Raw genomic sequence first — 13225 nt, 5'->3', positions numbered from 1 at the left:
TTTACTTGCAGCTGTTTGCTGAGCCGCGCGCAGTACAGACACACAAAGGCCTCAGTGTTTCCACATCAGCATCTTTTCTTTCAACAGAAGATTTTTGTACGGATTTGATTTTTTTTTTAAGAAGGAATAATAACACTAATAATAATAATGATAATATCACAGAGAGTCTGTACAGTCCAGGATTTAAGCCACGGCGCAAATTCAATATTGGCACAATGAAGCGCTTTTGATTGGCTGAACAAAACAAGCGCTTCAACCTGTGCGTAAATATTAGGACATGAACAATTAACTGTTTAAATAATCATCTGTGAACAGGAGCTGGGTCTTTAACACTTTGGCACTTTGTTTGTCCAGTCAGTTAATTTCTACAAGACAAACATCATTAAACTATCTGGAGGTGAATGTTACCTATTTATTAAACAACTGATATCACGTATAGGCTCGTGTGAAATATTGTGATTTCACAACTTCGACAGAAATACACAAAAAAATCCCGCTTGATGAAATTCATTTTTTTATTGTTGTTCGCAAACAATACATTTATAGATTTTAAAAACTGTGTTTAATCAGTCGCCGATGAGAAAGATGTTTTATTTTTCACCTCCAAGACAAACTGAGTTAATGCGCATCATAAAAAATCTTAACCAGCAACTGATTTTCTTCACAGCAGCTGCACTTCACACACACAAATATATTACCATTAGCTACCATTATTATTATCATCATCATTATTATTACTACTACTACTGTTATTATTATCACTATCATTGTTATTTCATTATCGTTATTATTAGTATCATTATTATTATTATTATTATTATTATTATTATTATTATTATTATTATTATTATAATGTATGTATTATACCCTGCATGTTGATTCGATGGGCCTGGTACTGGTGAGGATGATAATAAAATGTGTAGTTGAGGAAGAGGATGTATTATGGAGGATGAAGATGAGGATGACGTCAGGTGAGGATGATTATCATCAATGAAACAACGAGCAATTAAAATATGTGTGTGTATGATGAAGAAATGGTTGAGGATGAAGAGGAGACATGAAGGTGCAGGAGGATGAAGAGGATGACAACTGAGGGGTGGGGGGTTGGAGGGGGCTGCGGTGTCGTGACGTCACCGCGAGGCGTGCTGCAGAGCTCTGGCAAAGAAAACCAAGGCAGCGCCGCGGAGACGCGACCAAAGCGCTGATTACCGCGGACGCAGCCGACGCACAGAGTGGATTTAACTGAACACCTGCATGGGGAAACACTGAGGCTTTTTTTTCTTTCTCTTTGACTGTCTGCCTCTGCTGGGAACCGACTGGTGAGTAAAAAAAATAAACCAAAACACACACACACACACACACACACACACACACACACACAGTGGGAGTCGGGCAGGTTGGCCACCGGCGGCCACCGGGCTGTCGGCCGGTGTCACGCTAGGGGATGTTGCAGATAACGAGTCACGCGTGAGCCCCTGTTTGGCAGAGGACATCACATGTTGAAGCCGTTAAACTGCGCGTGTGTATCGGGTGATGTGTGTGTGAGAGAGGCCGAGGTGACCACAGAGAGGAGATCTGACATCTTTTGTAAATAAAGAAATATATAGATCAGGAGCTGAAACAGAGTCAGCGCCGTCCACAGTGTGTGAGCATCTGTGTGAGTCTCAGCGGACCGGTGCCTTGCATCAACCACATAAATAAATATAGATGGAGGGTAGCCTATAGAAGCGCGAGCGAGCGTGTGCGCGCACTGAAGATTTACTGAGGACATAAAAACAGCAAAGGGATTCCTGTAGATAAGAAAGGCCAGGTCAGTGTGTGTGTGTGTGTGTGTGTGTGTGTGTAGTGTCTTGTTAAAGGGAATGTCTGGGATGTTGGGTTATGGGTGCTGGGTTTAAAGGATGGGGGTGGGGTGGGGGGGCACTGAGGCCCCCAAAACATGAAGATCTGAAAAGAGAATAAATACCAAGTGAAGGATGTTCGGTTCAGACTCGATGTAGAGTTGAGATTATTTTATTATGATGATATAATCTCATTAAAACTTCGCTGCCTTGGACTTCTCATTTTATAGTGCCCTGGTATGATGATAATATAATAATTTAGTGTTATATTAGATTTTTTTTATCGCTATTCATTTTGTCAATTTCTATAAAATAAACATGTTTGATAATAAAAGTGAAGTCTCTTCTGTTCTGTGGCCACAGGGTTTTGAAACTAAAACTTTAATTTATTCAGTGGTTTAAAGGGAAAAAACGGAAGAAGAGAACAATACACTATTTGGTTAAAGAGAGGAACAGAAATTATATAAAGATTTGACACTTTAATAAATGTGATATGAAGGATTTTTCATTTTATTTCATTTACTTTCCTGATGAAACTTTTCTCTTCTGTTTTTCAGGCAACTGGAATGGAAATGAATCTGTCGAAGAATGTGATTTCTTGTGGGGACCCAGGTATGACCTGTCCTCTGCTCTGACCTCTTGACCTCTGAGTTTGATTATTGTTCGCTACAAAACTAAAGAATCTATAATGGAAAATCAAAAAAAAAAAGAAGAAAATGCTGCAGCCTTTGTCAGAGCCTTTTCGTGCGTAAATGTCACGGATGTGCGTGTCCGGACATCTGCTTTTAGACCTGTACAGCCACAGTGTGTGTGTGTGTGTGTGTGTGTGTGTGTGTGTGTGTTTGATATTGTGTTGTACGGATGATGCGCGGGGCGTTTGCAATATGCTGATGTGCGGAAATATCATTAATGAGACAGCACGAGGAAAACAAATTAAAAATGGGACTGATAGGACGTATTCAGAAAAATAAAAGAAAAAAGTTTGACATTAACTTCAGTAATCTGCTTTATTCTAATGAGGATGAAGATGATAATTTAGTGGCTATATTTTGATAAATAGATTATCAAACAGCTCCATTCGTCCAATATATTTGTAAGGATTTTTTAAGATCATAAAAATAATAATAATATTAATAATTTGAGAGCCCGGATGTGACCACAGCGCAAAAAGGACACACACGAGCCTCTGCTGGAAAATGTCCTGTGGTTTTTAAAAAGGCACAGAATCAGATGAAGATATTTAAACTCCAGTATCTTCCAGGAAATTGTGGTTTATTATGAGCGCAGCTTCATTTTAAAGGTCAGATTATGTCTGAGGGAGGTTGGAGTTTCTGAGTCGGTGGAAACTCGGGCAAGAAAATTTTTGTTTTTTTTCTTAATTATTAAAACTGCGGTGGATTCTGTGTCAAAATGTAAAGTATTGATTTTCAGTGGTATTTTGGGGGATCAAGGCTGATTTCGTGTCTATTTCTGACATTGAGGGTATAATTCCACCTCGGGTTAAGTTATCAGCCTGTGTTATTCTCTGAGCAGCAGCAGGCCTCCTAGAGGAGTGGATCTATCTGAAGGTTGTTTAATGTGCACCTATACAACCCCCCCCACACACACACCCTCCAAAACCACCACCCTCCCTCCGCCAGGTTGTTTGCTGGTTGTCAGGCTGCAGGTCAAACAGGCCTTGGACCGAGCAGAGAAACCATCACCAAGGCAATAATCAGCTCTGTCCTTCTCCAGTTACCCCCCCGGGTCCAGTTACACCTCCTCCACCTCCACCTCCACCGCCCTCCTCCTGCCTTTCAGTCCGCTCGCCAGCTTTAATTTTCTACGCTTTGTTTTTTGGCCCCGTGCTCCGCTCCTCACTTTGCTCGCCTAACAGTTAAGAGCGAAAAACACACACACACACAAATACATGCCTCGGTGTGTGTGTGTTTGGTGTGTGATTAACGGCGCTCGTTGAGTTTATTTTCACTTCTTGGAGGAAAAATATGAGTGTTTGCATTTGCCACTGGCCTTTAACCTGTCCTGCCGGATGGAAAGGCTTTTTAACTCATCCATCACACGCAAGTGCCCTCCAGAGCAGAGGAGGAGCGGGACTCGGGCAGGGATGCAGGATGGAGGAGGCTGGCTGGGTGTATTTTAAGAGTATACTGTCCTCCCCCCTCTCCCCCTCTGTTTCACCCCCCACCACTCCTCCTCAACCACCGGCTGCTCTCTCACTCCGCCATCTATCAGCCTGTTATATCTGCGGCGGGACAGAGGAAGGTAGAGTCACAGGAACTCCTCCATGGAAAATCTCCATGTGCTGTAAATCCTATAATATTCCTGTAGGGACTTAAAGGGTCAGTGGGTTTTACTGTGATCTTATTGTGACTCGATTTTTTTAAAATCTTAATATTAGGTGATCCCTTTGTTACAGGTCTGAGCTTCTGTTTTCTTTTCTTTTTTAGCTGCTGCACTATTAAAAAAAAACAATAAAAACACGTCATTTTTGCGCGCACTTCTCTTAATGGACTCGGTTCACCCATTAACTAACACTCACCCAACAATTCAGCCTTGGCAGAGCTGCATAGTAAATAGCACCTGCTGACACTACGAGGTGACCAGGTCGTCCAGGTCACTTAATTACCACACTCATCATCTGCGTACTTCCGTGTTTGGAGGTCACGCGCTGCAGCTCAATTTGTCTCCTCGCGCCAAACAGCCCCCCTAAACGCAGCAATTTTACGCACTTGGCTACAGCGTTTATTAGAAAAGTCAGTGCGCAGACACAGAGGAATCGGACGGAGGGTTTCTGCCCATGGGCATCCCTGGAGGTTATATGTGAGACTAAATGAGGGTCGACCTCGTCTGAGACACAACAGGCCACATGTCGGAGCAGGAATCTGATGTTTAAGAAAAAAAACAACCAACAACTAATATTAGTGGAAAGGTTAATCTTTTCCTTTAACTTCCAGCTCAGTAATGTGTAGAAATCTAATCCAGGCTCCGTGTATGAGCTCGTCTGTGCGTAGAGAGAGAGAGGCTGAACAAATGGGAAAAGGCAAATGCTTGTTGAGAGCTTACACAATTGTCTTTTGAAAGAAAAAAAAAGGGCCTTCGGGGGAGTTTTCCGGTCCGACGGGGATCTCATGTCATACAAAAGGCCGAAAATACTCGAGACTGGCGCCGGTGACAGTCCGAGTGTCAGACGCGGTATGAGGCTATAGCTCCGGCCTGAACGGCGACGAGTCAGAGAGGGTCAGATGGGTTTTTTCTATAGCGACTGATCAAACCTGAAGAAATATACACGAGTGGGTGTTATTTATGTTTTCCAGGTAATTTTCTGCCCCTTCCAGGAGCAGAGACACAGAGAGGAGTCTGTGCTGCTGTGGAGCAGTTCAACTTGTGTCAATTCACCTGAATAACTGAGGTTTCAACATTTTATATATCTGAGCCGTTTTATCTCAGTCACTTTCTAATTTTATCGACAAATAGCCATTTTTTTTACTTTTCTTTTAATTAAGAGTCATAATTTTGAGGAAAAGAAAAATGTGTTCATGTTAAATAGACTTTAAAAATACGCATGTATGGACTGCTCCCATATATTACAGGATAAATGAGCTAAAGAAAACAAAAAAAATATCACCGTTTTGTTCTCTGAAATAAATGTTAACCCAATTTGATTTTCCAAAATGCACCGGGTCGACGTTAAACCTTAAAGGGATAGTTCAGCTTTTTTGAAGTGGGGTTGTACGAGTTACAAATGCCCATTAAATACATTAGATGCCGTAGAAAGGTCTCTGCTCCCCCCCCACTGAGAGACACTGGCGCATCGCGCTGCACCAAGACACAGGCAGTAAACTGTTGTAAATGACGGATGATTAATTAGCAGAGACCTGTCTACTGAATCTATTCTAGTGTACTTCATGGGCATTTGTACCTCGTACAACCCCACTTCAAAAAAGCTGAATTATCCCTTTAAAGCATGTTCCTGTTGTACTGTAAGGCCTCATCTGACGCTGTCCTGGCCTCCAACCTCTTTACATCACCACGTTTCTCTTTCCAGCAGGCGCCGCTGCGTTTTGTCATCCAACACACAGATTTGTGGAGAATCTGCATCTCCAGTTCCATGATATTAGTGAAACTTTGACTTTCAGATTCACCTGTGACTCTTGCTCTGTCTTTATGGTGTCTTTATCCAGATCGTCCCCACGATTTAGATTAGGATTTAGGCCCCACAGTCTCCACTTTGGTAAAAAATCAATGGGCCTATAAAATCGTAACACTGCAGCCAAACCACCACTGACTCTCATTCATGCGTCAGGCCGATGTGTCAGCGTCAGTAGCCACATTCAGGTTATCTGTAATTAGATCATATTACCGAGCCATCCGTCATAATGTGCTTTGTGCTGCTGCTGCTGCTGCTGCTGCTGCGATGTTGGAATCCAGCTGTGCAGCCAGAGCGCGGCGAGGGGGCAGGAAAGTGGAGTTTGGGACGAGTTTTCCTAAAGTTTGGATATAAAGCAGCGGCTGTTTGGGGGGAAAATGTAGCTGCTGGTGTCAACAGCTGATTATTCACTGACGTGTTTGGTTGGAGACAGTCTGCTGTTGGCTCTGCTGCGCGAAAACACGGCCCAGGTATGAGAGAGAGGGAGAGAGACCCCTTGACGCGCGTGGATGTGGTGCTGGAGTGGCACTCGTCAGTTTACAGTGTCCTGCACAAAGACACAACAACATTATTCAAATGTCCACGCACTTTTCACACTGAGGGAAATGTTTACTCAGGCAGCTGCAGCGCGCGTCCGAGATACTATACATTGTGTGTGTGAGAGTGTGTGTGTATAAGCGCACCCAGCTGCGTTGCGCTAAACACATTCAAACATGTCTTGTATGAATAACAGGCCCATTTTACTCTGCAGTGCGCGCTCCCGACAACTGAAAGGAGGCGAGTGAACGCTGCAAAAAGTGTCCGCGTTCACCAGAGACAAACTTTAACACCTCGACTGTGTGTGTGTTTCTCATTCTCCTCTGCTCAGATCGATCTCTCTGTTGTAACGCGGTTAAAGACTCCGACTGATGCGCAGGCGACAGAAATCAAACGTCTTGTTAATTCATGGGACTTTTTCTTTCTTTTTTTTTTTGTATTTGCTGTAGCTTGACGTCAGACTAAATATCTGGGTTGGGTGGAGAGTTTTTTTTTTTTTTGCAGCGGGTGGGTGGGACCTGTTCGTTTTTGGGGAGGTTAAACCCAGCAGATGGGTGGGTCCGCTGTGTGGGTTGGAGAGCACGGAGCTTCCTCTCGATCACAGCGGGCTGAAGCTTTCCCCTGCAGCGGGTAGAAGGAGAGCGCACTGGGCCGTCACTGCTGCAACGAGAGGAGGGAGAGGGGGGCTAAGCGCGCGCGTGTGTGTTCGTGTATGTGTGTGTGTTAGTGTGTGTCTGTGCTGGGTTCTTCTTTTTTTCCCCCACCAAAGTCTTTTTTTTTGTGGACGACCAAAAAAAAACCTTGTCGTGGAGCGTCTCCCTGCATGCTTCATCCTCCCATGTCGCGGTGTGTGTCTGGCAGCGGGTGGACTTTTTCTTGTAGCGTAGCAGTTGAGGAGGAGGAAAGCTGTGTGCACCCCAGGATTCACCCCGTTTCCTCTGTGTACGCATCCTTCTATTCAAGGTGGGATGAATTTGGACAGAATCGCAGAGGCAGTGAGAGCAGCGCCGCCGCAGCCGCCGCAGCCGCCGCCGCCGCCGCCCCGCGACGTGGCCCCCGCGTTTCATTTACCGAGAACTTCAAACAGCAGTCGAGAAACTTTAGAGAACTCAAGCAGCGAGTCTTCAGACACAGAGCTGGCAGGTACAGCAGTCAAGAGTGCTGCTTTCAGCAACTCGTTTCCTTCTTCTGAGTGCAATCACACACTGTTTTGTTGGTCTCCTACAGCGGTGGAGCTTGTTCCTGCAGACTTGACGCCGCTAAAGCACAAAAGAGGAGACGATATTGCAGTATTAACTTGTTTGCCTTAGTGTTTGCTCATCCTCTCTGCAATGACGATTTATTTCCGTGTCATGCACATGAACAGAATCTATCCCAATACATGTCCTGTTAATCCTAATTTGGTATTTTTCCGCGCGTAAATACAATAAAATGTGGCAGATTGTTCAGGTTTTTTTTGTGCAGTTACACCCCGTTTTTTTGTTATTGCGCTGGCTGAGCCAAATATTTGGCAGGATCCCGAAGTCTGTCAGGGAAAAATGTGCAGAAAGCCTGGCCTGCTGTCAGTAAATGCATTAAAACCAACAAACTATAAATATTGGGTCCATCCACCAATCTAAACTGAAAGCCAGAAGGTCCGTATTAACAGTTCTCGGAAAAAAGCTTTTTGTTCTTTAGCTTTGCCACATTTTTAGAAAAAAAACAAAAGACGCTTTCTTCCCTCTCTTGGTCCACATGAGGAAGAAATAGCAAATAACGAGTCAACTTGATTTATTCATAATTTCCTTAGTTACAGTTTGGGGCGGAGGTTAAAAACAGCACTGTGGGTTGTAGCTTTAATTTGCTTTTTTGTATTTGGCAAAACATCCAAAGAGTGTATTTCTTTCTTTTCTTTTTTTGTGATTAACCTTTGCACGTGCTGACCCTTCAGTTTAATGGGGCAATCTTGTTGGGGCGCGAATACAAGATAGCAGCTGGGAGATAAGGGTGGGCAGAGCTCGTCGTAAAGAAACACATATTGACTGAAGGCAGATCTAAGTGTGTTTGAAAGAATCGATGCAAAACGCAGACATGTTAGTAAATATTTGGCTTCAAGCTGTCACTTCGGGCTTATTTTTTATGTACAACAATGTAAACAATTTATTTATAGCTTTGGCTTTGCTTATTTCTTGCTCACAGGCCTTTTTCAGTCGTTGACCTTTGCACGCTGCTGCACTTTCTCCCAGTCTGAGTCATTTAACCTTAAATGTGCAAATATTAACTCGTTGAATGCAAAATATTAGGCTACTTCTTGTTTAAATGTCAATTCAAATTATAGCTGTAGCGTGCAGTAATTCCACCGACTTTAATTGATCCACAGAAAAGGAGAGGAGTGCCGAGCACAGGAGCGATGACGGGAACGCGGACGATCCCAAAAAGAAGAAGCAGCGGCGGCAGCGGACTCACTTCACCAGCCAGCAGCTGCAGGAGCTGGAGGCCACTTTCCAGAGGAACCGCTACCCGGACATGAGCACCAGGGAGGAGATCGCCGTGTGGACGAACCTGACGGAGGCCAGAGTCCGGGTAAGAGACCAGCAGGCAGATCGCCGAGCGAGCGTGCGTAAAGCGTGCGTAATGCATGCGTAAAGACGATTTCACAAATAAACAGGAGCATTCTTGGGGTGGTTTCTTTTCAATTCTCAAGTAATTACCTGAAAAAATTTCATAGACACTTGAAACCAAATAAATAATGAAATGTTACGCCGACAAAAAATAATTAGAAGATAAACAGAATTAAAGTCAAGAATGACGCATCCAAAACACCTAATTATCAGACTTACACAGCGTGTCGAATTCAATGATAACTTTTTGCTACCACTAAAATATTTTATTGTTTAATTTACCATTGATTTGCCTAAACTGAGCTCATTTAAAAAATCTCCAGTGAGGATTTTAACACAGACTTCCTCTCCCAGCTCCCCTGTGTGATCAGTGACACAACATCCACTGTGGCTTTGAAGTCTGCTTTATAAACTGAGCTGGAACTGAATGAAAGAGTAAGAATCCAGTAAATTCCTGCAGCTCTGTCCGGTAGAAACCAGCCCAGACACACTCTGACCAAAAGACAGATATTTCCAAAAGCTGTTTGTTAACTGATCTTAACTTCTTGCAGTCATCCCTGACTGTCAGCTGCTGCGCATCCAGAACGTTAAATCCTCCATTACTAAACCAAACGCTTAAATCTCAACTCCGCGCGCGACTGTGACGCAACCAGGAGTAAAACTACAACGACACGCTTTTGTTAAAAAACACACTTCAATATTTCATGTTGGAGATTATTTTTTTGTTTTTTTTTTAGCAGAAATGCAGGCTGCCTCAAGCTGCAAGAGACACGTGGTCTTTTCATTGCCAGTGGAGCCAATAGGGGATTTTTGTTTTTGGTGACATCATCACCTTATTTCTCCCAGTGGAGGAGAGCGTGCATGTCGCCAGATCTACCTGTGGCTGTGCAGTGAAGAGGAAACTGTGTGTGATTGTATTTGTTCAGGAGAGGGGGCGGCGGGGGTGTAGTTACAACATTTACAGATTGAAAAATAAAACATGTTTGAACAATATCTTATTTCAGATTAGTAATCAGAGGATAAACCTGGATTCTTATTATAAGAAATAGAAAATGCAACTGAGAGCAGAAGCGCCTAAAGCAAATACAGACAACAACACACAGGATATTTATACGCTCAGGTGACGATTATGTTCTTTTCTCCCTAAAAAAAGAAAGTTAAAAAAATTCGTGGATGCTTGAAACACAAAACAATTGCACTTGGTTTTCATTTACAGCAACTGGCGCCTGTCGGCTGTGGCTGAGCGAAAAACCCACCGTTTCAAATTGCACAAAAATGCAACACAGCTATTTAAAGTGCAGAGGGGGGAAGAGAAAAGTGAAAAGTCTCGGAAGGAGTTTAGAGAGAGTTTTCTTTTCGTGAGCCAAGAGGGGGCGAGTTTCAAACAGAGCAGCTTTTTTAATTTTGGCGGAGCAGAAGGAAAACATTGTAAAGAGCGCGAGACGAGGCGCAGAGTGAATATTTCATATTCATATCGGAGCATTTAATGAGATGTTTTGACGTTTTTAAGTGTTTGGACTCGGTCTGTTCAGGTCGTCGGTGTTTAATGGAGCCTGACAGATAACACATTCAGACAGAGTTATGTGTTTGTGGTGCTCAGGTTGAATGTTGATGCGATGAGGTTTTTTTTACTTGTTAATATAAAACCCGACGGTGTTTTAGTGTCTCTCTCCCTCCTCCCTCTCGGCCCAGGAGCTGCAGCCTCACTCTGCCCCTGTTTCCTCCGCAGCTCTCTGTCTGTCACATCGCTCATGTCTTTTGTGGACAATTTGTCCGCAGCACCCTGTTCCCTGCGCGGCTATAAATAGCCCCGGCGGGGCCCGGCTGATGATACCACTTGTAAACTGTTTCTACTATATGAATTAAAAATGACTCGCAGAGTGCCAGCTAACGGAGCTTTTGTCAGGTTTCGATAAGAGCTGAGGAAATCCAGAGGCGCGCTACAGCACCGTGCACGGCGCGTGTTTGACTCATGGTGTAAACCTGTTGCTTTTATTTTAGGACGTCTGACCCAGATATTAATATACATATATATATATATATAAATATATACACACACACTAACGTTGTCAGACATTCATCTGCAGCACAGGAATAAATGTAAATAAATAAATAAAAAAGATTAAATAATAATTCAACTCTGCTCTGTCTCAGGTCTAAACACATGTATGTTGCTGTGTCATTTTAACACAAAGTTCGTGTTATTCATTCACATTTTGTCTCTGCATAATTTTAATTTCAATCATATTTAAATTAGTAGATATTTAGTAAAAAATCATGCAAAATATTTTTTATCCATGATGATTCTGGTGAAATGTAATTTACATGTTACAGAGCTCATCCAACACTTCGTGTAAACATGACTATTAACAAATAAATGCAGATTTTAAAACAAAACAAATCCGAATTTACACGATATTATTATGGACTGTAAAGCCTTTTACATCGATGCTGTAGCCGGTGTAAATGAAGGGTTTTTATTGGCTGAATCAGACTGTACAGTGTTGGGCTGAGGTGCAGCAGACGCTTCTTTTATTTTTAAATCAGGATTCTGTTTCAAGTAAAAGACAAACAAATGTGGAGAAAAGAGAAGTTGTAACAGCTCGCTGCAACAAATCCACGGGAAATAAATAAATACATAAATAAATATCTACCTATCGGGTACAGTCCTGTATTTGTGGTGCCTGGGTGAAAAGTTTGTATTTTCTTTTATGAAGATAATTTGAATAACTGTCTGTGCCCTTTTTTTCCCTTCTGTGTTTACAAAGTGGTGTAAACACGTCTGAGAACATTCATGAAATAAAGTTGTATTAAATGTCCTGTCAGTCCGGTTCAACCTGCATCTTAAACTTCTAGGTTTTAACTTAATGTCTTTGTCTCTTAAATTATTTTAAATAAAGATCGGATATTTAAAGAAAGAAAGGCTCCATGCAAACGAATTATAATATGATCTTTAAATGTATTTAGGTGCGTGCAAGTGTCTCTAAAAAACACTCTCTGAAGACAGCAGCAGAAAATGTGAGAACATTAAATGGATTTAATCCAAGTCAGGCTGTAGTTCAGATTTAACCATGAAGAGAACCGGAGAAATGAGCAGGTCCTCGGGTTCAAGTGGATGATAAAACCTAATAAAAAGTAAATACCGGGTCTAAGAGGGGAATTTATATATATACTATTATACTATATTGTACTTTATAATCTCCGGTGAAGTGCACGTGCTGTTGCCGCGGCTCTAACCTGTGCGTCTCCTCCAGGTCTGGTTCAAGAACCGTCGCGCCAAGTGGAGGAAGCGGGAGCGGAACCAGCAGATGGACCTGTGCAAGAACAGCTACCTGCCGCAGTTCAGCGGCCTGATGCAGCCCTACGACGACATGTACCCGGCCTACACCTACAACAACTGGACCAACAAGGGCCTCACCCCGGCGCCGCTCTCCACCAAGAACTTCACCTTCTTCAACTCCATGAGCCCGCTCACCTCGCAGTCCATGTTCTCGGCGCCCAACTCCATCTCCTCCATGACCATGGCCTCCGGGATGGGCCACTCCGCCGTGCCGGGCATGCCCACCCCGGGCCTCAACAACATCAGCAACCTGAACGGGATCGGCACGTCCGGCATCAACTCGGCCATGTCGTCGTCCGCGTGTCCGTACGGCCCCCCCGGCTCCCCGTACAGCGTCTACCGGGACACGTGCAACTCCAGCCTGGCCACCCTCAGACTCAAATCCAAGCAGCACCCGACGTTTGGATACAGCGGGCTGCAGAGCCCCGGCTCCAGCCTGAACGCCTGTCAGTACAACAGCTGACGGGCCGGAGAGCAGGAAGAGGCCGAGTCGTTATAAATAAGAAATAAAATCTATATGTGATGGACGGACACGGTGTCGGAGCGGAGCGGAGAGGCGACCTGCGGATGGAGAGGAAAAATCACAGACAACTAAACTGGATTAGTTGCAATCATTTTTCATTTTTAAAAAAAGAGAGAGAGAGAAAGAAAAGAAAGAAAGAAAACATGGATTATGCGGGTTTTATGTGTTTACCGATGAACTTGCACAGCAATTGAAATGTCCAGGTTTTGTTTTTTTTAAATGAAGACGTGTTACATT

General features: G+C 43.4%; 1 protein-coding gene across 1 annotated transcript; it reads left to right on the top strand.

Annotated features, from left to right (window-relative positions):
• Window positions 1–2404: 2404 nt before the first annotated feature.
• pitx1 (paired-like homeodomain 1) lies at window positions 2405–12928 on the top strand (the record flags this gene model as incomplete). Its single annotated transcript, XM_083986616.1, has 4 exons — window positions 2405–2453; window positions 7489–7668; window positions 8885–9087; window positions 12380–12928. Exons 1-4 carry the CDS (start codon window positions 2408–2410, stop codon window positions 12926–12928), a joined length of 978 nt encoding a protein of 325 aa, XP_083842742.1. The 5' UTR covers window positions 2405–2407.
• Window positions 12929–13225: the final 297 nt, after the last annotated feature.

This window comes from Trachurus trachurus, assembly GCF_905171665.1.
Source record: "Trachurus trachurus genome assembly, chromosome: 14".
NCBI lineage: Eukaryota > Metazoa > Chordata > Actinopteri > Carangiformes > Carangidae > Trachurus > Trachurus trachurus.
This window is presented reverse-complemented; position numbering and strand designations above follow the sequence as displayed.